General features: G+C 43.1%; 1 protein-coding gene across 1 annotated transcript in view; it reads left to right on the top strand.

The window, feature by feature from the left end:
* Window positions 1–25,922, top strand: part of FEZ1 (fasciculation and elongation protein zeta 1) — a 40,968-nt gene extending 15,046 nt beyond the window's left edge. The window contains exons 4-10 of the mRNA XM_069468705.1: window positions 11,775–11,861; window positions 13,908–14,076; window positions 17,301–17,572; window positions 18,678–18,758; window positions 20,498–20,573; window positions 24,048–24,113; window positions 25,888–25,922. Of these exons, the coding sequence (XP_069324806.1) occupies window positions 11,775–11,861; window positions 13,908–14,076; window positions 17,301–17,572; window positions 18,678–18,758; window positions 20,498–20,573; window positions 24,048–24,113; window positions 25,888–25,904 (768 nt within the window). The 3' untranslated portion in view covers window positions 25,905–25,922. The remainder of the gene's footprint in view (window positions 1–11,774; window positions 11,862–13,907; window positions 14,077–17,300; window positions 17,573–18,677; window positions 18,759–20,497; window positions 20,574–24,047; window positions 24,114–25,887) is intronic.
* The last annotated feature ends 1,047 nt before the right edge of the window (window positions 25,923–26,969 follow it).

Below are 26,969 nucleotides of genomic sequence, written 5' to 3' on the forward strand. Positions count from 1 at the left end.
CTCAAGAGGGTTAATGTTTCAGGGTGAATTGGATGACCCTGAGAAGGACAATCTTGGGCTCTGCGTGCTCCTTGTAGTATTTCGTCCATCTAACCCATGGGAAAAGGACAGAGTAGCAAAAGTGGATGGATTAAGGCTGTTTTATTTCATCCTCCTTTATCATCTGGATTAATTACAGTAGAGGCTCTAGTAACTGACCTCAGTTTAAATGACTTAGATTAACCAGTGCTCTGTATTCCTTCTGTGAAACATACCAACCAAAGCCCCTGGCATGCTGAGCGCACGTATCTGGTAGGCTTCTTTCTAGTAAGTCCTCATACCTTCCACCTTTAAGTCCATTTTCAAGAATCAGTTGTCCTTGTGACTATAACTAACTTAATTAAATATTATACAAACTGTTGAATTGTGACTGCAGAGAGTCATTTTTCCTTTGTTAAAATCAAAGCAACACATGTACATAATTTACAAAGTCAATGCTTTTTCAGAAATACATTGTAAGTACAAGACTTAAAAGAAATAAAAGCAGCAGCCCCTTGCCTCATCTTTCCCTACTCTGTAGAGGCTACACGCATATATCTTTTAGAGGATTTTTTTTGTAGGGGGGCATATAGCCCCAATTTTTGAATGGTACATTTATATTGAAACTTATTTGATTTTTAAGAATTATCAATTTAGGCTGTTATCTATTAACTTTGTAATATGAAAGACAAAGTTTTCACACTTTTATGCCACCCCCAATACATGCACTGTTTTTCCTTTCTAATATAGGGTTGGCACCAATTTATAATTAATTCAATATTAAATATATACACTATTGTAACTATGTAAATACGATTTCCAGCTAAACCATGTAGTGTTCTATAAGAATATTTCCTCTCTCATACCACTTTTTGTTTAACTTGAAGTTAAGAATTGCCTTGTTTTTTCTTTTGCTTAGTTTCCAGTCTTTTTATCTATCAACTCCAAACTCTGACCAAACTGTGAACCTCACTGTGTTTGGCTGTTCTGTGTTCTTCACGTGCTGGTCAGTCAGGTGCAGCCACAAGCAGAGAAACAAGAGATGCTCAGGGAAACTAAGTTTATTATACTCACAGGTCCTAGAAACAAGAGGCAGGGCGCGCCATGCAGGGCCACGTGGGGAAGCACAAGTGTCGTCAGGCAGAAGGAGCAAGGCCAGGCCACTGCCTTTTTGGGGTTTCCTCAGGAAATGCTAGACAGCGCAGGTTAAACAGTTCAGGATTGGCTAGTTTGAATAATTTCGGCAGGCTCTAAACTACAGGGGTGGTCCTTAGTTGCCTGGTACCTTGGTGCTGGGATGACTAAGGCAGAAAGAGGACTCTTGCCTCCTGGGGTGTAGGGCCTTGTGAAGGAGTTGTGGCTCTGCTTGGGTTAGTTTGCACATCAAAGGCATACTCCTGTACTCCTGGCTGAGCCCTTTTGCTATCTCTTTTTTCCTTCCTTTCTTTCTTTTCCTCCCTCCCTCCCTTCCTTCTTTCCTTCCTTCCTTCTTTCCTTTCTTTCTTTTCTTTCTTTCTCTCTTTCTCTTTTTCTCTTTCTTTCTTTCTTTCTTCTTCTTCTTCTTTTTTTTTTAGAGACAGGGTCTCTCAGGTTCTTGCTCTGCTGCATTGTCACACAGGCTGGAGTGCTGTGGCATGATCATAGCTCACTGCAGCCTCAAACTCCTGGCCTCACGTGATCCTCCCGCCTCAGCCTCCTAAAGTGCTGGGGTTACAGGTGTGAGTCACCGTGCCCGGCCCCTTTGCTAGCCTTGTTGGTGCAGTCTCTGTCCATCAAAAAGGTTTTTAAAATGTCAAAACATCATAATATACAGAAAATAAAAAATATAAACAATACAATGGTTAAAAAAATCAGATACTTGTATTCTGTCGATTCGATATTTTTTCTTGAAAACATCCCAACTAGTGCCCTCCATCTTTCTGCTGCACACTGGGCTAGTTGTGCGTTAGATTGGCGGGACAGCTGTTGTCCTGGGAATGTCCTTCACCTTCATCCTGAGGATTCTTGCCTTTCTCTCCTGTCTCTGGTTACAAAGGACAAAGACTTTTGTTATCTTATAGTCCCTTGTTTTGGTGGGACAAAAACCACATTAAGCATATTAAGAAAGGGGTACTGAGAAATAAGTTTTTTGGAATATATGAGAACATCATTATTTGCCTGTCATATACCAGATTGAGAGATTGAGTCGATAGGTAGTTATTCTAGGTCGCAAAAAAGTTTGGACTTAGCATTCTGAGGGATTTGTTCTCTTTTAGCTCTCAGTTGCTGTTGAGAAACCCCAAATCCCTTCTGATTTGCAGTCCTTTATATGTGACTCTTTTTTGGTTTTCTCTAGAAGCTTTAGGATGTTCTTTTCTTCCTTTCTCATTTGAGATTTTACAATAATGTGCCTTAGAATGAGGTTTCGTTGCTGTTGTTGTTCATTATGCATTATATTATGCTCAGGGAACCTTTCAACTGGAAGCTCATGACTTGAAATTATGGCATGTTTTCTTGTGTTACTTTTCAGAAGATTAGTTATTTCTGTCTTCTGCCTCTACTGAGATGATTACATCGTTTTTCTCCTTTATTATGTTAATGTGATGAATTACATAAATTAATTTTCAATATTAAATCAACCTTGTATTCTTGAGATAAACTCAACTTGGTCATGATGTATTATCCTTTTACTTTATTTTATTTTTTCCCCCCATAGCTTTATTGAAGGATAATTGGCATACAAAAATGCACATATTTAAGTGTGCAATATGTAAGTTTTAACACATGTATACCTCACCATGATCAAGATATGGAACATATTTATCATCCTTCCTTTTCATCCTCAGACTTCGAGAAACCACTTACCTGCTTTGTGTTTCTGTAGATTAGTTTGCATTTTCTAGAATTTTGTATCAATGGAATCATGCCGTATGTACTCTTTTTGTCTAGCTTGTTAAACTCAGTATACTTATTTAGATATGCATCCATGTCATGGCCTGTACCAACAGTTCATTCCTTTTCAATGCTGAGTTGTATCATAAATTGTATGGATATGCCACAATTTGCTTATTCATTCTCCTATAGATGCACAATCTATTGTTTCCAGTTTTTGAATATTGTAAATGAAGCTGCTATGAACATTCTTGTGTGAGTCTTTGTGTGGACATATGCTTCCATTTCTCTCGGGTAAAAACCTATGTGTGAAATGGCGGAGTCATGTGGTAGGTATATGTTTAAGTTTTTAAGGAACTACCCCAAAGTGTTTTCTAGTTTGAGACCTCTAATTGTTCCATACCCTCAACAGCCCTTGTTATGGACAATCTTTTTAATTTAAACATTCTAGTGGATGTATAGTAATATCTTATTTTGATTTTAATTTGCATAGGATGTTGAGCTTCTTTTCAAGTGATTATTTACAATCTGTATATCTTCTTTGGTGAAGTGCCTTTCATATCTTTTGTCCATTTTCTTAGTATGCTGTTTGTTTTCTTATTATTGTATTATAAGAGTTCCTTATATAGTCTAGATATAAATCCTTTGTTGGGTGTATGTTTTACAAATATTTACTCCTAGTCTGTGGCTTGCCTTTTAATTTTCTTAACATTATCTTTTGAAGAGCAAATGTTTTTTTAAATGTGATGAAGTCCAGTTTATTGATATTTTCCTTTTTATAGCCTGTGCTTCTTATGTTGTATTTAAGAAATCTTTGTTAAACTCAAGGTCACTAAGATTTTCTCTTAAGTTTTCTTCTTTTAGCTTTTATATTTTGTCTATGTTCCATTTCAAATTAGTTTCTGGGAATAGTGTGAGGTAAGGGTCAAGGTTTTTTGTTTGTTTGTTTGTTTGTTTAAGATTAGGGGGAGTCTCTTTATGTTGCCTACCCTGGTCTTGAACTTCTGGACCCAAGTGATCCTCCTGCCTCAGCCTCCTGAGTTACTGGAACTACAGGTGCACCCCACAGTGCCCGGCTTTGAGATTCATTTTTTTTTTTTGCATGTGGGTATCTAATTGTTCCAGTAACATTCAGTGAAGATATTATCCCTTCCCCATTAAATTGTTTTGGCATCTTCGTTGAAAATCAGTTGATCATGTATCAATTTATCAAGGAAGGAATTATTATTTCTTTCCTTCTACTTAGGAGGGGTTTAATTTGCCCCTTCATTTTTTTAGCTTTTTAACATGGGAGTTTTGGTTATATTTTAAACCTAAAAAATGATAGGCATCTTAAAGCTATAAAATTTCCTGTAAGTACTGCTTTAGCTGAATTCCCCGCATTTTGTTTCCTTCTCCTCCCATGTCTTTCTCTCATGTTTTGTTATATTTCTCTGGCACATTTTGACTGTTGGGGGTAGTTTCTTTCTGCCCCTTATTTTGATGGGGTATGTTTTCATCATCATTAAATTGAAAATAATTTCTAATTTTCTCTTGTGATTTCTTCTTTGACCTATATGTTATTTAGAAGTGTGTTGTTTAATTTCAAAGTGTTTGGGGGGATTTTACAGCTATATTTTTGTTATTAATTTTAATTTTATTTTATTCATTTTCATTATTTTTTTATTTTTTCTCTCTTTTTTTTGTTTTGATTGTTGTAAGATGAGTGAGATCATTTTAATTTTATTTTTAGACAGAGTCTCACTCTGTCACCCTAGCTAGAGTACAGTGGCATTATCACAGCTCACAGCAACCTCAAACTCCTAGGCTCAAGTGAATCTCCTGCCTCAGCTTCCCCAGGAGCTGGGACTACAGGTGCAGGCCACTAAGCCCAGGTAATTTTTCCTATTTTTTGTAGAGGTGGGATCTCCCTCTTGCTCAGGCTGGTTTCAAACTCCTGACCTCCAGGAATCCTCCCGCTTCAGCCTTCTGGAGTGCCAGGATTACAGGCGTGAGCCACCGCATCTGGCTATTTTAATGTTTTTTGCATCTGTGTTCTTTTTCTGAAATTTTCTTTTGTTCTAATGTCATAAAATCATTTGGAAATATTTCTCTCTGTCAGGGAACAAGTATGTTGTATGATTTAAATCTTTTAAAATATACTAAGACTAATTTATGGTCCAGTGTATGGTGCATCCTAGTTGAATGTTTTATGTACCACTGAAAATAATGTGGACTCTGAAACTGTTGGTTGTGACATTTTATACACGGCAACTAGGTTAAATTGGTTGATAGTAATGTTGAATTCGTCTATATCCTAACTGATTTTTTGGTCTGTTTATTCTATCAGTTAGTGAGAGAAGAGCGTTAAAATTTCTAACCATTATTAGGAATCTCTCTTTAGTTCTGTTAACTTTTGTTGTATATATTTTGGAAGCTCTGTTACTGGGTACATCTCTCTGATGAATTGATCCTTTTATCATTATGAAAGTCCCTCTATCTCTGGTGTAATACTTCTTATCTTAAAATCTACTTTGTCTGATATGAATTTAGCCACTCCAGCTTTCTTATACATACTGTTTGCAAGGGGTGTGTGTGTGTGTGTGTGTGTGTGTATATATATTCAATCCTTTTACTTTCCACATATCTCCATCTTTATATTTAAAGTGTGTGTTTTTGCAGGTAGCATATAGTTGAGTCTTGCTTTTATATTCAGTCTGACAATCTGTGCTTTATGGTGTATTGCATTTAATGCATTTGCATAGAGTTTAGTACATTAACATTTAACATAATAGTGATAATTTGTGTTAAGGTGTACTAGCTTGCATTTCTTTTGTTTTCTTTTTTGAGACAGGGTCTTGCTCTATTGCCCAGGCTGGAGTGCAGTGCCGTCATCACAGCTCACTGCAACCTCAAACTCCTGGGCTCAGGTGATCCTCCTGCTTCAGCCTCTCAAGTAGCTGAGAGTACAGGTGGACTCCACCACATCTGGCTAATTTTTAATTCTTTTTTATAGAGATGGGGAGCTCACTATATTGCCCAGGCTGGTCTCGATTTCTGGCCTAAAGCAATCTTCCCACCTCAGCTTCCCAAAGTGCTGGGATTACAAGCATGAGCCATCACTCCCAGCCCTATCCTGCATTTCTAATTGTACCATCTGGTTTTGTTGTTTTATTGTTCTTTTGTTCCATATTTACTTCCTTCTTCTGGGTTAATCAAATATTCCTTGTCATCCATCCTATGTCTTCTACTGGATTTTTATCTATACAACTTTGTAATTTTTTAGTGGTTTCTCTAGGGATTATATTGTACATTATTAAGTTATCATAGTCAATTTTGAATTAATATTGTGCCACTTCACATACAATGTAAAACGCTTGTAACGTTATGTCTATTCCTTCCATCCTTTGTGCTACCATTGTCATATGTTTTATTTCAATGTACATTATATACCCCACAACACAAAGTGCGTTTTGCTTTAGACAGTTGTCTTTTAAGAAAATCAAGAGAAGGAAAAAATATATACTTTTTTTTAACCAGGTACGAATAGCCAGAGATAATTTTTTTACATGTACCCACATATTTACCATCTCTGGTGTTCCTTTTTCTTTCTTGTAGATCTGAGTTGCTATCATTTCCTTTCAGCTCCCAAAACTTTTTATAGCATTTCTTACAGTGTAGGGCTGCAGGCGACAGACTCTTTCAGCCTTCGTTTATTTCATGTGTTCCCCTCCTTTCAGGGATCACAGCCTTGCACTGCCTGTGCTGGTGCCTGAAAACAATTGGCTCATAGACTCTGTGCAGACTTACAGTTGTTTGTGGCAGAAAGGGTAGGTTCCATACCATTAATAGTTACTCTGTCCTGATTGAAAGAGGCCAGCTCTTCTGTTTTGGCTTTCTGCAATTTCTTTTATTCAAGTATTGGACTTCTCAAACTTATCTTCTGAAATTTTTCCCCTCTCCCATTTTCTATTTACTTGTTTTGTTTTATTCTCCAGGGGATTTTCTCAACCTTTAACTCTACTGAGAAATCTAAATTTGACTATCATACTTTCAATTTATAAGAGGTCTTTCTAGTTTTTTTTTGATGAATTCTCATAAACAGGTCACGTTTCAAGGAAGCAATGTTTTCTGTTATCTCTCTGAGGGCAGTAATGGTGCTTTCTTAGGAGAGGTTTCTTGTACTCTCCATATATTGCTTTCGATTTACCTTTTCTACATGTTTGTTTTAATCCCCATCTTTCCCGCTGGGGGTTATTCTGTCTGGCAATCCTTGGGCATCTTTTCATATTTAAAAGTGAGGCTCTAGCAGGCTGAGCTCTTCCTGTGGGGTCAGGGCTTGTCCCCTGCTGGACCACACTGTCAAGTGCTCGGTAAGGACCTGGGCGTTCTGTTTGGAGATTCTGAAAGTTGGCAGGTATCTGTACACCTGCAGCCTCCCCAGGCAGGAGTCTTCCTGCGTCTTGCTTGAGAACAAGCCGGCTGCCAGTGTCCTTGGGGCCCAGGTGGGGCGGGAGGTTGGTCTGTCCATTTTCCCTTACTGCCTCTGTTTTTGGTAAGGACTCTCATCCCTCTTGCTGGTGGCCTGGCGTCTCTGAGTCCAGAGCCTCTCAAGTCCAACCTGCTCACAGTGAAGTCTCCAGCTTTTTGAGGGTGACAAGATAGTACCTGACTTTCTCTGCCTGGGATGGGAGAAGAGACTCGGGGTCTAACTGCTCTTGATGAATCTCAGCAGATCCTCCCTTGTTTGGCCCCACCTCACACTGCCGCCAGAGGTCTCTCATTCCCGAGCCTTCTAACATCGTCAGTGTGAATCCTTTACCTGGGAAGCTTCCTCCCCTTGGGGTTAACTCTCTCCAGCCTGCCGGGTCAGCGTCTGCTTCCTGGCGTCTCTTTGGCTGTTGTCTTTTCTCCAGTTTACTTTGTCCCTGTGGGATATTCTTTTTTGATCCCTTTACTCTCTCACTTTAGTAGGGTTTGGGAGGAAGAGAGGACAGATGCCTGTGTAATCTGCTGTGTACCCACCTTTTACTATAAAGAAATGGAAACGGGAAATCGTTTTAAAAATTATGTCATAATGTGGATGACACAGAGGGACTATGCGGAACTCTACCCAGAGGTCCATGACAGAAACTTGGCCTTACATTAGGAACTTGTGAATAAATAAGTGTATATTTACATCTTTAGATCAAAATGATATGCTCGAGCTATATGTGTGTTATGTGTGTATACACCATTTTACTATTATTTCTTTGCAATTCTCCACTCTTGTTGAGACTTTCAGTTAATCAACCTGTTGTGTTCCTGGCTGTGATACAAAAGACAGTCTCCTTTGGCCCAATCACCTTTATTTCATAGCAGACAGTGGCTGTCTTGGACAAGAGGAAATGGAAGTCCAGACAGAAAGTTATATCTTTCTATTTTCCAGGTGACTAGACAGCTAAATTATCTGTGGAGGTGGGATTCAGTCTAGAGGCTAGTACTAGCCTTCAGTCCTCTTTTTCATTTGTTCATTAATTCTTTCAATAAATATGTGTCGGCCATGTGCTCACCATGGGAATACAGAGCCATTGACTCTCCTCGTTGTTCATAAGCATAAAAGGGACATAGTTGCCCTTCCCTTGGGCTGAGTACATATTGCTGAATTTCTTTCTTTTTTTCTTTCTTTCTTTCTTTTTTTTAACCACTTTTGTCTGGAGGTAAAAATGTATCTTTGTTCTCTTAATTTTGGTCAGGGAGGCAACTGACCATGTGAAACAATAGTGGTGAGTGGAGGAAAATATTATACAAAAAGCTAAATATGCTGTAGAAATTCCTTTTTATATGAATGGAATCATCTGAAATTCTTTAATAAAAGACACCGGTTAATAATAGTCATTATTGGACACAAAGACTCAACAGAAATTTAATCTTCATTAAGGGTATCGTGCAGCAAGATTTGGCAATGTTAGAGGACCCAGGGAAGGTTCTCTGCATTTATTATCAAGCTTTAAGCTTCCATGTTACAGCTGGAGACACACCCTTTACCAAAGGCAGGAGGAAGGAATAGCTTACAGATCAGGGTGGCCAGACACTTTTCTAGATACAAGTTTTCTCAGTTCTGGGACGATGTCATTGAGAAGAATGATTTTTCTTAGAAGCGCATAGTTCACTTCCATAGTGTGGAAACAACTGGCAGTTTTATCCCACAAAGCAAGTCAGCCTCCAATGACCTGGCCCGAGATTGTTTTTGGCAGGTAACTTCCCCACTGCCACACCTAAAGGGCTAACGAACTCCACGTGGCAATGTCCGTGTCTCCTCTTATACTAGGAATAAAAGTGGCCATATACATAGGAGTCGTCATTTTTCAAAATCTTTCTCTCTTGCTCTCTGTTATTTCCCCGCAGCTTTCTCCTTTCTGCACAAGATGCTGTCCTGGTGAGGGGGGGAAGGTGGGGAGTCTGTAAGGGAAAGGGAACAGGGCTTGTCAGAACAAAGCAGAGTCTGGCAGGATGGAGAGAACATGCGGGAACCAGGCCTAGAGAGGGAGGGGGAGAGGCCAGGGGCAGGTGGATGTGGGGAGATCCGAGATGGGGGGGGATACCCACGTGTAGAAGAGGGAAGGAGCCAGGGCTCTCTTGGGAATATTATGTGTATGCCTCTCCTTTTATTTTATTTTTCGGTGGCCGACTTTGGAGATCTGAGAAAATAAGGGGTGGGTATAGCTCCTATAACAGTAGGAACCCACAGTAGCTTTCGTAAGCTTATAACTGATTTTCCCATCTCTCTCTCTCTCTCTCTCTCTTTTTTTTTTCTTTGAGACAGTCTCACTCTGTCACCCAGACTGGAGTGCAGTGGTGTCATCATAGCTCACAGCAACCTCAAACTCCAGGGCTCAAGCGATCCTCCTGCCTCAGCATGTACCACCATGTGAGGCCACCTATCTCTTTTTACCCAAACCTGACAACTCAGGCCTATAAGCTTTGTGCCTGAGATGGGGAAGGGAGAGAAAGTTGTAAGAGTCCACCCTTACCGCTACTGTCCAGGTTCATTAACATTTGAACAGCAAAGGCCCAGGGGAGGTGGCTCATGCCTGCCAGTAATCCTAGCACTCTGGGAGGCCAAGGCGTGAGGATGGCTTGAGCTCAGGAGTTGGAGACCAACCTGATCAAGAGCGAGACCCCGTCTCTACTAAAAATAGAAAAAATTAGCCGAGCATGGTGGCTCACGCCTATAGCCCCGGCTACTCGGGAGGCTGAGGCAAGAGGATTGTTTGAGCCCAGGAGTTTGAGGTTGCTGTGAGCTAGGCTGACACCAAGGCACTCTAGCACAGGTGACAGAGTGAGACTCTGTCACAAAAAATAAAAATAAAAATAAAAAACCCCAACAGAAAACAAAAAACTGTGTTTTCTAGTATGAGCCTTACTTGGGCTCATGCTTATTTGGAGGTGGGTACATATTGATGAATATCTTTTCTTTTTTCTACTTTTTGTCTGGAGGTAAAAGTGTATCTTTGTTCTTTTAATTTTAGGCTAATTTCTATCACAGGACTTTGTGGCCTGAAGGAAGTTCTGCCATATGAGTATAGTTGTTAGCAAAGTGTAGCTCCAGGAGTTTTGTTCTGCATAGTGGGGGGCTGTGGAAAGCAAGCGGCTACCGCAGGTGGTAGGCTTGGCAGAGAGAGGGGCATATGGGCTCCGCAGCAGAAATAGATGTCGCCATCTGGCACACAAGCCCCTCAGATGATTCCATTACCTCCTTGTCCTGCCCCTTATCCTTCATCCAGGTTGAGCACAGATGGAATTTAGGATATATTTGCTTAATTTTTTTTTTTATGACTTAGTCCTGGTTTTAAGCAAGTGGAGATAGAAGGTGATGTGCCTTGTTAGGGGTATCTGCCCAGGTGGAGCTTAAAGAAGAGGGGAGAAGTTTCTGAGGATAGACTGCCTCTGACATGGTTGCTGGAATTGGAACTGGGGTGTTTCCTGTTAGAAGAGAAAGAATGTGGTCCCCAGGGAAGAGGACAATCAGCATGCCAGCTATTGGGGAGCAAGGAGGATTGACTCCCGGATGAGAGGTGGCTCTGCAGAGAGATTTCCTCTTGCCAATCCCCTAAGCTTATGAACATAGAGCTTATTAGGTGATTTGGTAGGTGATTAATTTTGGTGCGGGATTTGAACATAAATGTCAGGTGATGGCAGTTTGGGATATGGTCAATAAGCCAGATCCTCTATGAATATCTTGTTAGACTTTACACATCTAGAATTTTGGTGGTTTTGAACTTTCAGAATCTTATGATGATGGAATTTTGGAGACGCAGGGCAAATGGGCTAAATGGATTTCTCATTCAGTATTCTTCTCGTTGCTGTTTAGCTTACGTGGTCAGGTCATTCAGTTGCACGTCCCACGTAGATTTCTTACATCCTCCATCGGCTGTGATGCCGTGCCTGGATTCCAGTAACAGGATGGCATTTCTTCAAATTCTAAAAGTTATTGCTATTTGGACTAGAACAACCTATTCCTTAAAATGCCTACTAAGATAAAATCTGGAAACAAATCCCCAGGTTGAAGCTCCATAATAAAATAATATGCCTTCGCTGCAGGCTGGTTTGCAGTATCACTCACCCTGAGAAGGTTCCTTGTTCATCCAAGGATGTCTGGGAGTTAAAGAACAGTGCTGTTCCCTTTGACTCAGAATCGTGCTGGCCACTCCTTCCCTATTGTTCCTTTGTGGCCAAGCTAGACTCAGTGATGCATGCCGTGTGATGTCTGGAATCGATGAAACCCCGACACCTTTTCAGCTTCCCTCTTTAGACAATGGTTGGCTGAAGTGGCCTCTTGGTCAGTATCATGCATTCTAGAGGCCAGAGGGCATCCTAGCTCTGCTGATGGCCAGTCAGAATTCCATCTGTCCCTGACCCCCCAGATCCATGAGAAAGAAGAGGAAGAGTTCAATGAGAAGAGTGAAAATGATTCTGGTATCAATGAGGAGCCTCTACTCACAGCAGATCAGGTATGAGTATCTCTCTGGGTTCTTGGGACCGTTTGTTCTTTTGGTAGAGAAAAAGTTTAAAAGAACATTCTTCCACATCCATTTGAGGTGGAAAAAAGATATATGGTCTTCTGGTGACTGTGTTGATGACTCAGAGCACCTTTGATTATGAATTACATTTCTCTTTAGCCTCAGTTTACCCACCCGCAGTGAGCATGAACATAACTCCTGACACTTACGGTGGCTGGAGTTAGTCTTTGATAAGCCAGAGACAGGCCTGGTGATTGGAGGCCTCCGTTCCTGCTGAGCCTTGTATTGAATTCATTGTGCTTGGAGTCAAGACACAGAAACAAGGGTCTCAAATATCTGTTTTTCCAAAAGAGCAGTGACACATGAGGCTTTTGTGTGATGATATTTTCTCACATTTTATGGAAAGTTTAATGAAATTTTTGAGTCTTCCAAAAGGAGTTTTAAAGACACTTCTTTGTGAAAAAAGAGTGCTTCACATTTGATTGAGTTCATTACATATTGGCTTTAATAATTTATTACTTAGGAAGGATAATGTTGAGGCTCTGGGTTCCTTATTCAACTTCTTAGTCAACAAATATTTATGGATGCTGATTTTGAGCTAGACACCATGCAAGTTTCCGCAGACTCATTCTGAGAAAGCTCCACTTCAGTGCCAAAAAGTGCTTTTTATCGGGTGCTTTTTCCTATCTGTGGTTAAAAAAAAAAAAAAAAGTGGGATTTGAAACAGGTAGGGATTAGAAGATTGAAGGGAATCAGATTTTTTTTTAAAAAGGGGAGGGGCCAACAGCTAATTCTTGTGGATTGTAGGGGAAATACAACTCAATGATACCCATTCAATGGTAAGTACTCTCAGAGAAACTCAGCCATCAAATTCTAAAGGGGGTTTATTTGCATTTGGTCGCATTCTATGCAATGGCTTTCAGCAGTCAAAGACTAGGGATACCCTAAATTTGTGAGTAGAGATGAGAAGGTTTGGGAATAAAAGTAAGAATTATTCTTAAGGAGGAAACCCTAAGCCCCCTTACTTTGATCCAGTCTAACATGAAGAAACCCATCTTAGGTTGGTCCGAAGGCAGTGAGTTATCTCACTTGATTGTTCACAGTTACAGATTGAACTCCTTGTTCTGCTACTTTTCCCTCTTCTCACTACTGCACTCGATTGGTCTTTACATAAATAAATAATAAATAATAAATAATAAATAAAAGAAACCCATCTCAAAGACCGAGTGGCCTTGGAGATTGTGTCCATCACAGCCTGGAGAACAGACAATGTTAAATGCACTGTTATGACCAAACTCATCTACAGACTCACTTCCAGAAGCGCTGTTTGCTTATTCTGTTTTCTTTATTTGTACACCATTAATGCACAGAGTAATTGACGGCTTTTCCTTTTGGCAGATAGCCAGTTTTACCCTCCACTTCTGGGAGCGGTTCCCTGTCAGTAGTCTAGATTCGAGCTGGAATTCTTATTTATTTTCTGCTCCCCAGATCACACCTATCTTTTTATTATTTTATTATCTTTATTTGCACTTGTTGCTGGGCAGCTTTAGTTCCTGTCTAGATGAATTCTGGAGAAACAGCTATTTCCCCCGCCCCCCATTTTGAGTTGTCCTAGGGACACTTTGTTTGTTCCAGTCATATGTATCGTGACAGTTAATGGACTGGATTTCACGTTAAAGTTGGGTGCATAAAATATTTTCCCACTTAGAAATCAAGCACTCAGCAAATTGAAGTAATTGTTCCCTTCCAGGCAGCTCTGCCTTGTTCCTGAAAGAGTAGTTTATTTCCCATAAATCATTTATCTAAATGGAGCTCTTGGAAGAGGTTTTACATTAAGGAGTGCTTTACATTAAGGAAAGAGTATATGCCAGCCTTCGGTCAGATCTATTTCTCTTATTCAATATTTATTAAGAAACAATATTGCTTTAGGAATTTTATGGACAGCTAATTAGAAACATCCTTAACTGGCCAAAATTCAAGCCAGAATGCCCCTGTAGCAGAGAACAGAGGCGGCACTCTCTTGTATTCCTTCTTCAGGTAATTGAGGAGATTGAGGAAATGATGCAGAACTCTCCAGACCCCGAGGAGGAAGAGGAGGCTCTGGAAGAAGAGGATGGAGGAGAAACCTCCTCCCAGGCAGACTCGGTTCTCTTGCAGGAGATGCAGGCCTTGACACAGACCTTCAACAACAACTGGTCCTACGAAGGTGAGGGCCCCGAGGGCTGGCTGGGCTTGCCAAGGGTGAGCCTACTCTGTGCCAGGCACTGGGCCACGTGCTTTGCCTTGGTCACTGCCGCCGAGCAGAGGCCTGCAAATCCAGGGGGTAACATCTTTCTAGTAACATCTTTCTTATTCAGCATTAGGAAAGAAGTTAGCATTTTTGAGAAAAAAAAAATAATAAGGCAGTCAAGCAAATTTTAAATGATGAAACTAAGCAAAGAACAAGACTAAAGCAAAGGCCGGGGCGGTGGCTCACGCCTGTAGTCCTAGCACTTTGGGAGGCCGAGGCAGGAAGATTGCGTAAGGACAGGAGTTCAGGAGTTTGAGGTTGCAGTGAGCTATGATGATGCCACTGCTCTCTAGCCCACGTGACAGAGCGAGACCCTGTCTCAACAAAACAAAACAAAACACTCCTGGGCTCAAGCAGTCCTCCCAACCTTAGCCTTCCCAGTAGCTAGGACTACAGGGGTGCACCACCATGCCTGGCTAATTAAAAAAAAAGACTAAAGCAGAAGAAATTTGAACCACTATCTAAAAGCAACAAATGATGCTACCATAAAATCAATGGGAAAAAAAATACAAAAGATAATAATGATAGCTCATATTTTTAGAGTGTTTTCTATGTGCCAGACCTTATTCTAAGACTTTTTATGCATAAGCTCATTTCATCCTCACACTAACCCCATTAGGACTGAGAGAACTGAGTTTCTGCGAGATTAAGTGACTTTTCCAAGGCCACTGTTGGGGAAATATCATTAGAGACAAAATCTCCTCCCTACAAAGGTAGAAGAGAAAGAAAACAATTTTATTATTGAATAAGCTTAAACCAGAATGGATACACACCACAGGGAGCCCTCTAAAGGGATTACAAAGACAGAAAGACATCTCACTCTTGTATATAGCTAAGTGGATAGAACCCATTACATTAAGTGGGTTTTGCAACTTGGAGTCAGGTGACATTAGGCCTCTCTGCTCCCAGCACAGTGAGAGATTGGACATTATCTTCTCTGATTACATTTCAAAGCAGTGACCCCCAAGCCCCTGAAGAAACCTTTCTGAACCTTTAAAACGTTTGAAAAGGACAAAAAAGTTCTGAAATGAAAGGGAGGGAGGTGGGGGAGAGGGAAAGTCTCCCCCCTTATTGTAAAGGGGGAGAATCAGGCTTCTTATTTTAAATTTGCATTTGCCTTTACACCACGTACAAGTCATAAGGGGTGGAGAAAACATTTGAAGCCAGGTTGGTTCACTCTTTTAATCCACGTATCATTTTAACTCTTATAGGAATTATGATCGTGCAAAGAAAGGGCTGGATGAAGTATGAAATGAAAAAATGTCACACAGTGAAGGCAAAATTGTGTATAAAACTGATCAACCTGTAGGGGTGACAATGTCCACGCTGCAGGCAGGGCCTGGGAGCAGAGCTGTGTGTGGGGTGACAGGGGCTTAGAAACAACCGAGAGAGAGGCTGGGCTGGGCAGGGAACCAAGGTCCGAACACGGATGAGAAGTGGTAAAACCAGAGGCATGATCTGAAGTTCTGCATCCTGCGAGTTCTGAAGTGCAGAGGCAGGACGATGGCCAGCAGAGAGGCCCGTGCGGGGTGATGGGTGGATTTGGCTGTGTCGCCGCATTCCCAACTGCCCCAACCCAGCCTTTCTCAGCCACACAAAGGTCCCAAACATAGAAGCATTCAGCAAAAGACTCGGAAAAACAGCTGAAGTGCAGGGTGAAATGGCAAAAAAATAGAAGGAGGAGAGGACGGCTCCAAAGAGCACAATAAGGGGCGAGTTGAACCGAGTCAGCAAATATCGACGCAAAGCAGAAACAAAAAGGAAAAGGAACACGGATTCTGAGGTGAAGTGAAAGATGCCATTAGATAAGGACACATTTTAAAAGATGTTCCCTAATCTATTAAATTAAATTAATTAATTTATATTTTTTGAGACAGAGTCTCAACTCTGTTGTCCGGGCTAGAGTGCCGAGGCGTCAGCCTAGCTCACAGCAACCTCAAACTCCTGGGCTCAAGTGATCCTCCTGCCTCAGCCTCCCGAGTAGCTGGGACTACAGGCATGTGCCACCATGCCCGGCTAATTTTTTTTTTCTATATATTTTTAGTTGTCTGGCTAAATTCTTTCTATTTTTAGTAGAGACGGGGTCTCGCTCTTGCTTAGGCTGGTCTTGAATTCCTGACCTTGAGTGATCCTCCCGCCTCGGCCTCCCAGAGTGCTAGGATTATAGGTGTGAGCCACTGCGCCCGGCCTTAAATTTAATTAATTAATTAATTTTTAGAGACAGGGTTGCCCGTCTCCGTTGCCCAGGCTAGAGTGCAGTGGTGTCATCATAGCTCATAGCAGCTTCAGACTCCTGGGCTCAAGCGATCCTCCTGCCTCAGCCTCCTGAGTAGCTGGGACTACAGGTGTGCACCACCACACCCAGCTAATTAAAAAAATTTTTTTTTATGTTGCCACTACTGGTCTCAAACTCCTGGCCTCAAGCAATCCTTTTGCCTTGGCCTCCCAAACCCAAATGTATTTTAAATGAAGAAGTGTTAGGGGACAAGACATTAAAGTTATCTGGTCTTCATTATCTCAGGTTCCCTGTCTTTTTTGTGAAAGTAGCAGACCGCTCTGTACCGACCCACTAGGTTTCATTTTTCCATGCATGTCGCCAGTCCTCCTTGTGTCCCACGAATTTCTGAATACGTGAGCTCTGCCACGGGACCAGAGGGGAAAAGAAAGTCTCAGGTTGTCTGCCTATTTTGCTGTCAGCTCTATCTTGATCAGTTCTGGGGAATAAACACCACCTCTCTGTTGCTCTTCAGCACAGATGCCAAAAATCTCCTCTCAGCGGCCCCTGCCCCCACCTCTTGGCTCACATTATGTGAGGAATATCATGGAGACAATGGAAAAATAGAACAAAGGACCAAAAAGCCACGTGTCTGTCCTCCCACATTTTTGTAGACAGAGTCCATGGGCTTCCTTGGGGGCCATTTCTTCTTCCTCCTTTGTTTCCTGAGAACGTTGCTCTCTTCTGCAGATGATACATGGGCCCCTCCCTTCCTGGCATGCCTCTAAGTTGTGAAGGCCTCTGAGGAGCTGGAGGGGGTCTCCTCCAAGGGGCGGTTCCATCTCAAGTGGTGGCACCCCGGGAGCCACTCCAGTGGGCTCGGGTCTGGATGCAGATTTACCTGTGGGATGCTCTTCCCCTGCAGGGCTGAGGCACATGTCTGGGTCGGAGCTGACTGAGCTGCTGGACCAGGTGGAGGGTGCCATCCGTGACTTCTCGGAGGAGCTGGTACAGCAGCTGGCCCGCCGGGACGAGCTGGAGTTTGAGAAGGAAGTGAAGAACTCCTTCATCACGGTGCTTATTGAGGTTCAGAACAAGCAGAAGGAGCAGCGAGAACTGATGAAAAAGAGGCGGAAAGAGAAAGGGCTGAGCCTACAGAGCAGCCGAATAGAGAAGGGAAACCAGATGCCTCTCAAGGTATGCGCACGGCCAGCTGGAAGACTGTGTGCATCTGGCCTTGAACCCCAGCGTTTCAGGTGCCCACACCGACCCTGCAGCGCATCGCAGGCGCTTAGTGAGCAGAGCACTCTGACAGACAGTGGGCTCGGAAAGAGGGAAAAGACACCACTTGTCTCCTCTACTCCCCCGAAGGGGTCACAGTGTAACAGGGGAGACAAGATATAAACATTAAGAAATAGTTGAATATGACATGTGTTCTCTGTAGGCCAGCCCTTGGAAAGTGGTGTGAGGGCATTTAATGTTGAGCAGAGACGGGCCTCGGGACTCTGGGTCAGATCCCGGCTCCTGACTGGTCTTTTAGGGTGTGGGCGGGGTGTGGGCGGGGTGTTCCAGTGACGGCAAATGACCAGATGCTTTTTGTTCTATTGACAGGATTCCCCAGATCAGTGGCCCTTAATCAGGGAAGCTCACTAGAGTCATCCTAAGAGCTCTTTCAAAATGCTTTTTCCTATCTGAGACCTATCAGATTGGGCCTAGATATGTGCATTTTGAAAAAAAGCTTCCCAGATTAGGACAGTTGCTTTAAATCTGCCCTTCCTGATAGCTGAACATTTTCTTCTCCCCTAAGACAGCGGTCCCCGACATTTTTGGCACCAGGGACCCGTTTCATGGAAGACAATTTTTTCACCGACCGGGGTTGGGGGGCTGGGGTGTCGTGGGGGGTGGGGGTGCAGAGCTCAGGCTGTGATGAGCGGCCCATTTCCTAACAGGCCACGGACCAGTACTGGGCCACAGCCTGGGGGTTGGGGACTGCAGCCCTAAGATCTTTGCATCCACTGTCCATCTAGGTCTTACTGAGCTGCTTTATTTTTCTATTTGAACAATGGAGGATGGAATGAGGAAAACTAGGGGGTGCAGTGGGGTTTTGCAATGCGCAGGCTTCACTTCTGGCCTGTCTCTGTAAGCCAAGGTCTTAGATTTACTGTCAAGTCACAGAACCCTGGGGCAGTGACCTGGGACAGCGTGGTAGCTGATCAGGTAGTGGAGATTACAGAAGTCCCTGGGCGAGGTGACAGTGGAGCAGGAAGCGTTTGTCCTTTTTGAGTGTCTCTGTGTCCCCCAGCGCTTCAGCATGGAAGGCATCTCCAACATCCTGCAGAGCGGCATCCGCCAGACCTTTGGCTCCTCAGGAACTGACAAGCAGGTAAGAGCAGTCTACCTGCTCCCCGTCTACCTGCTTCCAGCTCTCTCCCTGCGTTCTTGCAACGTGACCTCAGCAACAAAGGGGCGGGCAATGACTCACCAGAATTATCCCAGCATTTGGGCAAGGGGGGAGGGTCCTAGCATTTTCTTCCTCTCAACTTTTTTTTCTGAGCTCACAGACAAGACTTAAAACTCAATATTGCTTGTAGGTCTACAAATTAAGTTTCTCTAAAGACAAAATGCGTTAAAAGGGCATCCACTTCACCACAGAGCCCATCCTAGAGTTTAATTAACTCTCCCACCACACTGGGTCCCCCTAGAGCTGTTCCTACCAAGACTGCCTCTTCAGCTGCCCGGGTCTGATTGTAGCCCATGCTGTGGCTTCTCCTTGTTGGCTCATGATTTGCCCGTGAAGTAGCTTGCATTTCTGGTTATGAAGACAGCACTCAAAACATTTACCAAGCGCCTGTTACATGCTAAGCTCTGTTGTTAGGCCCTCGGGTACAAAGGTGAGAAGTCCTGGTCCCTGCCTTCATGGAGTGCATGCATAATCTAAACAGCGGTCCCCAACCTTTTTGGCACGAGGGACAGGTTTCGTGGAAGACAATTTTTCCACAGACGCGGGTAGGGGGGATGGAGGGTAGGCGGGGCTGGGCGAAGGGCGGCAGGAGAGGGCAGAGCCCTGTGGCCGGATCCCTAACAGGCCGTGGACCCATACCGGTCCGGCCCGAGGTTTGAGGACACAACATGGCTGGTGTGCGAACAGACACGTTTGAGATTGTGGAATAAGTGCACGTGGAATGTGTATATGTTTTAAACGTATTTGTAGCTGAATCCTAAGTGTTGGAATTCTAGGACTGCAGCATGGGACGAGAATTTAGGAACATCTAACCCAGCCTCCTGGTTTTAGGGCAGTGAGAACTAAGGCCTGGAGATAGGAGACATTTTCCCAAGGCTGCACTGCCAGTGGCGCAGCCAAGACAAAAATATAAATCTCTTAACTTTTGGCCTGGAGCTCTCGACCCGGTCAAGCGCTGTCGGGCCGGGTGGTCTTTGATCTCCCGTTGGGCCCCGAGATGCTGGCTTTGCTGTAGGAGCCACTCACATCCAGCAGAGGGAGCAAATCCGACATCCAAGACGCAGGTTGGATGAGATTGGTTGAGGTTCTCTCACTTGCAGTTTTTGACTAAAGAGAAACAACTCCTCAGATTGTACCGCAAAGGATAAGAAAATATAACCAACCCCCCCCCCCCCCCCCGGTGTTCTCTGCTCTCAGTCTGAAGGAGAAAAAGCTCTCCAGGATTCCTAAATAACCGAAATGTTTCTAGTGTAGGAAGAATGTAGAAGTTAGGGGATGGAGGGAAGTTTTTCCTGGCTGAATATGGGAAAGTCTTGCTTTTTTAAATTTTTTGTAGAGACGGGGTCTCACTATTGCCCAGGCTGCTCTCGAACTCCTGGGCTTAAGCGATCCTCCTGCCTCGGCCCCCAGAGTGCTGGGATTACAGGTGTGAGCCACCATGACTGGCCAAGTCTTGCTTTTCAAGAGACATTCCCAAAGTTGGGGGGGAAGTTCCAGAAGAATGGCGCACCAATGACCATGAGCGCTGTGGAGACTGGCAAATTTGACAGGGCATGTGTCTTAGGGAAAAGCAAGGTCCCCATGCAAATTGTCCGCTGTATCTCCACGCAAAGGAACCGTGTCTTACGTCTCAAGCGCTGCGCACCCTGTTTGTCTTGCAGTATCTGAACACAGTCATTCCTTACGAGAAGAAAGCCTCTCCTCCGTCGGTGGAAGACCTGCAGATGCTGACAAACAGTGAGCTCCTCTTGGTCTCAGCCAGTTCAGCGACTGGTTTTCCTCCCTCCCTGCCTGTACCTTGCACGTCTGGTGCCTCAGGCCCGAGGTTCCCCAGAGCAGTTTTAGATGGGTCAGGATATCCTCCGTGTCATTGCCTCCTGCCCTCCTGCAGGGCATGAAGTTAAAACACTCTGCAGTGGTGCCCTCAGCTGCCCCTTCTTTCCCCTGGTTCTTGTAAGAGAACAGACCTGCTGGGAAAGATGAGCTGGTGAGAGGTTGGGGTGGGCAGTGCTGGGGCGGGGGACTGTTCCTTTTCCCCTAGCAGTTCTCAAGGACTTGCATTCTCTGCCTCGCTTGTCTCCTCCTGCAACTGGAGGTTGCTTGGTCCCCACTTGTGTCCCTTGAAGGAAGGAGCTGGGTCTATGGGCCAGGCTTTATTTTTTAACAAGAAGCAAGTTTTCTTGGGTGGGGTAAATAAAGCTGATTGGAAAGAACAGAATCTAGCTTTCCTTCCAGGAAGTGACTGCCTCCTCTCCTCCACTTTGGCTCCGCTATCAAATATTAATAAACATTCTGAGCTGTGGGAGAAAATAGTGTATAATAAAGAGCCTTTTGTAAGCAAAAATCTCGTTATATACGTCAAACAGCACAACCCCCAAAGGGCCGGAGGGCCCATGGTGTTAGCCATCAGTGTCAGCTTGGCTCTTGTAGGAAGAGAAAAATCCCTGGCTGAGATACAGTGACAGGCCCAGTGGATCACGAGGCAGATTCCATTTCCCCGGCAACCAAGCGCTGCAGAGAGTGAGGACTAGTGAGGCCGCCCAGCCCACTGCAGGCTGCTCTGGGGGGACAGCCCACGCAGGGCTATTGGATGCCCCTGGGGAAGGGAAGGTGAGCCTGTTCAGCTGAGGAGGATAGATGCCTGCTGGGCCCTGGTGCTAAAGGTGACCAAATGTTTTCATCAATTTGGAGAACTAAGGCAGAAAGTTCTGGCAAACGGAAATCCCGCCTACATCCATAGACAATGCTTCCTTGAGAATCAGGAATTTTAAATTCAAAGTATAGTGACTTGCTCTTAACTCTTTTTAAACTCCTTTATTTGCATAAATACGCACTAAAACACTAACACTTTTTTTTTTTTTTTAAGGGAGTAGATAGAAATGAACTGACATTTACAGTTGTTTGTGTTTTCACAAGTGGTGAGCATTTGGAAAATAATTTGGACAAATTGCAAAGATTGATACATGTAAAGTACTCTATCATAGTCTCAAGAAAGGAAGAGCTATTAATTTATTACAGATACCTGTTCAGGAATTCAGTGTGAAATCCTTCCATTTTAATTACGAAACAGACTTGTGTCTATTCTGAGTGGGTTTGTTTACATTTTTCAAGTTCATTTAAAAAATTATAGCTAGAGTATATCCATCCCTTGAATACTTGGGAAATATGGGCAAATGAACAAAGAAAAATAAATAATTCATTATCTCTTTCACTGTGGTTACTATTTTGGTGTTTTTCAGCCATAATATTTTTATATCTTTTCCATGTAGTTGGGATTATACTGCCTGTAAAATTTTGTATCATGATTTTAGGCACATCAATTAACATTTTGTTAACCTTCTTTTTATGGCTGCCTCTTCTATCATGTCGATATCCCGCATTCCCATATTTCATTCCTTTTAAAAGAATAACTACCTTCTTCTCTGAATACCAATTCTCCTGTAGGTTATGAAAGCTCTCTTTTTGGTAGGTTATGGATTTGTGAACAATGTCTCTTCCCTCTCCTACTCCTTGAATTAAGGACATAGGCCAAAGAGAAGCTCATGCAACTGGACAATTCATATAAATTTTGGATTTTAGAGATCACCTTAGATACATATTGGCTGAGTGTAATTTTTTATCGTATTTTTACGACGATCTTGTTGGTGTGGCATTTAGTCTGCCCACACTCAGCTGCAGAGTAATCCCAGCCAACTAATTTGAAATGAATGCATGTCTAAAAATACCGAAAAAAATAAAACAGAAGAAACTAGGACCACCAGCATCTAATTAAGTTGAAATGAATACATGTCTAAAAATACAGAAGATATAAAACAGAAAAAACCAACACCTGGAGGGCTTTAGGTTCAGTCTCTTTCCTTTCCTGGACCTGGCCCCTAACTCATGCCACTGCTGTGCTCTGTTCCTCACCTGCTCCTGATTTTTGGATTCGAGTTTCATTCCCCTGCCTTGGAACTAGCAGGGCATTTAGTGGAGGGCAAGGACATGGAAGTGGATTGGGGATCCCACTGTAGTTGCGGTGGCCTTCTGACCGTAGCTGTCAGCGCCAGCTGATCTCTGTTGTTTGCTCTGCTTGTGAAAGTCAGACATACGCATTGAGAAAAGCCAGGCCCTTCAGAAATATACCGTAGAAAGGAACGTCCCCTATGGTCTCGCTTGCAGAGATAACCACTTAACAGTTTCATGTACTATTCTTCTAGATTTTTTTCTGTGAATATTAACATTTATTTATTATAAAGTGAATACATGTTCTGCAACCTTCTTTCTCCACTGAAAAGTAGTTCGTCTTATACGTCTACCCTTCTCATTTTTCAGAAAGCTAAATAAGACTGCGTTGAACAGATGTACCACAGTTTATTTTAGAAAGTTTACTGATGAAAGAATCTACTGGTGGACACCTCCCCCTTTTTTTGATATTACAAATAGGGTCCATATACTTTCTTAAAAGACTTTTCTACAAAATTGACTTCTACAATATGAATTATAAATATGAGAAGATGTTATTAGTTTAAGAACAGAAAAAGCTATTTTAAAAATTTTATAAAAATCTTTTTAAAAAGGCTTTAGGCTTTAATAACTTCCCTATTGTTTGCTTCATGTGTAAGTCATGTATGTTTCAGCAAGAAGTCTATGAGCTCCTTGAGAGTTCATAATTGTTTTGCATCTCCACAAATTCTAGCACTAGAATGGGCATAAAATAGAAAATAAATATTTGTTAAATTAACTTTATTTGCTGTTAATAAATTAGAGGTTAGAATTTTTCTAATTGTGTCTGTTTAAGGACAGTTTTATTGATTTGACATTGATTATTCAGTGATGTGACAATTATTCTTAACATTTAGATTGACTGTATCTAAATTTGATTCTTTTTAAAAAATTGCTTTATTTATTTTTATGATTATTAAAGATATATAGTTAGTAGATGGTATGGAAATTATAGAAGAACAACAACAAAAAAAAAGGTAAAAGAAAAAGCCACCGGTGGGTCCACTACCCGGAGACACCACTGTGGCTCATTTGATGTATTCTCTTCATCACAATGTTGAATGCTGACTCTTGACAGAGGCTTCCAGACTTTTGCTCAATACTCAATAGGTGTCTGGTTCCCTTGAATCATTTCTTATTCACTTGGGGCTGGTGGGTTGTGCGGCCCTAGAAGTGAGCGTCAGGCCCTGGTGGTATCTTAGCTCCTCTCTCTCTTTCCTTCCCTAGTTCTCTTTGCCATGAAGGAGGATAATGAGAAGGTGCCTACTTTGCTAACGGACTACATTTTAAAAGGTAAGGGCAGCCCCAGGCCTCCTGGAGCAGGAGGGGTCCTCTAAGTCTCTTGCTCCAGCTGTGGAACCTGCTCTGAAGCCTTCCCAGAGCATCCAAGCCAGACCAGACCAGGCAGGGGCTGGGAAATCAAGTGGACAACTGTGAGGCCCTCACAGTCCTGGGCTTTTGCCTTTGCACGTTGCTAGGAGGTCTGAGGAGGAGACTTCATCAGCCCTGAGTCACCAGTGTGACTCCACATGTGGAGCAGAAACCAACAAAGGACTTGTTGTGAACATTCTGTGGAGTTTGGGCTCTTTAGTATTTAGTTGGGAAAAACAAAGCCCGAAGATCATTTAATACTTTTCAAGTACTTGAAAGGAAGCTGGAGTCATGATTAGAGACCATACTTTCATAACTTTTTAACCTTTTAGTATGGAAACTTGTAACACACAAGAGTAGCGTGTATGTACCTATTATCTGGCTTTAACAATTATTAACTCATGGCCAGTCTTAGTTCGTTTATACTTCTACCCAACTTCTCCCTTCACATATTATTTTGAAACAAGTCTCTTTCGTCATATTTTTTCATCCATAAATGTCTCAGTATACATTTCTAAAACATAAGGACTCTTTAGAAAAACATAGCCACAATACCATTACCTCAACTAAAAAAAAAATTAAAATTTTCTTGATAGTGACTATCTAATCAGTATTCATATTTCGCTGATTTTCCCAGAAAATGTTTTTTGGTTCACTTGTTTGAATCAGGATCCAATGAAGGTTAGATCTTTTAGGTCTCTTTTAATATACATGGATTCCGCTTTCCTTTCTTCCATTCCTTGAAATTTATTTTTTGGAGAAACTAGGTTGTTTGTCCCATAGAATTTCCTATTATATTTCCCAATAGAATTCTGAATTTTGGCTAGTTTCATCCCCATGGTATAATTTAATATGCTCTTCACTCTCCTAGAGGCCTGCCCAGATTCAGTCAGGTTTTTTGATAGGCTCTATATTATCAGTGGTTCAGACTTCCAGATGTCTGTCCGGAGACATGTGTTGTCTGGTTGTCTTCCCTTTTGTTATGTTAAAGCCATGAAGGATCACTCTTTGTCTAGATCCATTATTTTTTTAGGTTTTGCTCTACAGGCACACAAAACTTTCCAGTTTCTGAAGGTTTGTGGAACCCACAGTTAAGATACCCTGAGCTAAGGTGTGTCTATGAGAACTGGAGAGAGAATCTTAAATTTCAGCAGGAGGAATTTAGGTTAAATGTTAGAAGGAACTTGTGACTCTTGTTAAAGGTTTCAAAAAAGCAGCAAATTTCTCATAGGAGGTTTTCAAAGGAGGATTGTAGAAATGGGTTATATGAATTTGATAGTCTGAGGGCCAGACCTTACTACTTATGATCCACTGAAATGTCAATGAATTTATAAAAGTAATTAGTCTACATGCATCTCAACAATCCTGTGGGGTAGGCACAGGTAGATTTTGTTGTATAGATGAAGAAACAAGCATGGATCAGTGAAGTAATTTCCCTAAGAGTTTCATAGACTTAGTAATGGCCGGATCCAGGATTTGAACTCAGGCAGACAGACCCTGGAGACTACACGCTTAATCATTACACCAAATAGCCACCTGTCATTGTCTCTTCCTTCTTCTGGCAGGAAGACACATGATTGCTATTATTACCTGGTTCCAAGGGGCAGCTTCTCCACTTGGGAGTTGGCATGGCTGCTCCCTACTGGGGCCGCCCTGAGCTGTGCTGTGACCTCGCTCCTCCCTCTTCTCGTTTCAGTGCTCTGCCCCACCTAACCTTGCCTGTTGGAGCAGCCTCACTGCAGGAGGTCACCGAGCAAGAGTCATTCCATCATGGGGACTGCATGACACCACGTAACCTCCGACGTGTATTTAAACGTGTATAGCTTAACCTGGATTAAACATGAGCAAGCGCGCGGGGTCCTTTGCTGTTGGCTTCTAGTGCTAGTAATCATTGGATGCATGATCGGGGCAGGGCCGGTGACCGGGCCTCCTCCCCGCCTGTGCGGGGGAAAGGGAAGGTGGACGCTTTCACTACTAGTTATGTAGTCTGGCTCCAGCCCTTAAAAACTGCTTACACTCTAAGACTAATTTTGAAATAAAACCTTCATTTAATTAATATTCTTCATGTGCTTTGGAGTGTGGTGTCCGTCGGTCCTCTGTTCCAAACATTCTAGAGACAGGCTGTTTCCACCTTAACATGCTGTCCTGCCGGTGGCAGCCAGCTCGGGGCTTGGGGACCAGGAGCATGACCTGCTTAGGGACGCAGTGGGACTGCGTAAGGTACAGGCAGAAGGAGGCCATCCACAGCCTCCTAACCTTTCGCTGCTTGGCTGCATTCAAGGAAGCTGCACCGTGTGCTACAGAAACTAGCTGTTCAGAGGGGGTGTCAGCCTGGGGGGAGGGAGTAAAATTAGCAGATAGAAAGTGAGCCTCAGGGGGAGCCAGGCAGCGGCAGGGCCTCCTGTTGGGATGGCCACATCGCCTCTGGAGGCCTCCCCAGGCCTCCAGAGGGAGCCTGAGGCCCAGGGGCTGGAGGGAGTCTGCTCTGCTGCTGAGCCCTCCTACCTGGGGTGTCATGACTTGTTCCTGCACTTGGAGACACACCCATCTCTGACTGCCTCCAGCAACCTCTGCCCTTCCAGCAGCTCAGGCTCCTGCATGCTGCCTCTGGCATCGGTGGCAGGGCTGCCAGCCTCGACTGCCCGGCAGGTGAATGCTCTCCTCGTATCCCAGATGCTGCTGGCTTGATTCCACCACATCCTGAATTCTGTTGGCTTCCATCTTCAGTCTTGAATAATGTTAACCCCGCAAATTCCCACACGCCCTCTCTGAAAACAA

Source organism: Eulemur rufifrons, chromosome 6, assembly GCF_041146395.1.
Source record: "Eulemur rufifrons isolate Redbay chromosome 6, OSU_ERuf_1, whole genome shotgun sequence".
Taxonomy (NCBI): Eukaryota; Metazoa; Chordata; class Mammalia; order Primates; family Lemuridae; genus Eulemur; species Eulemur rufifrons.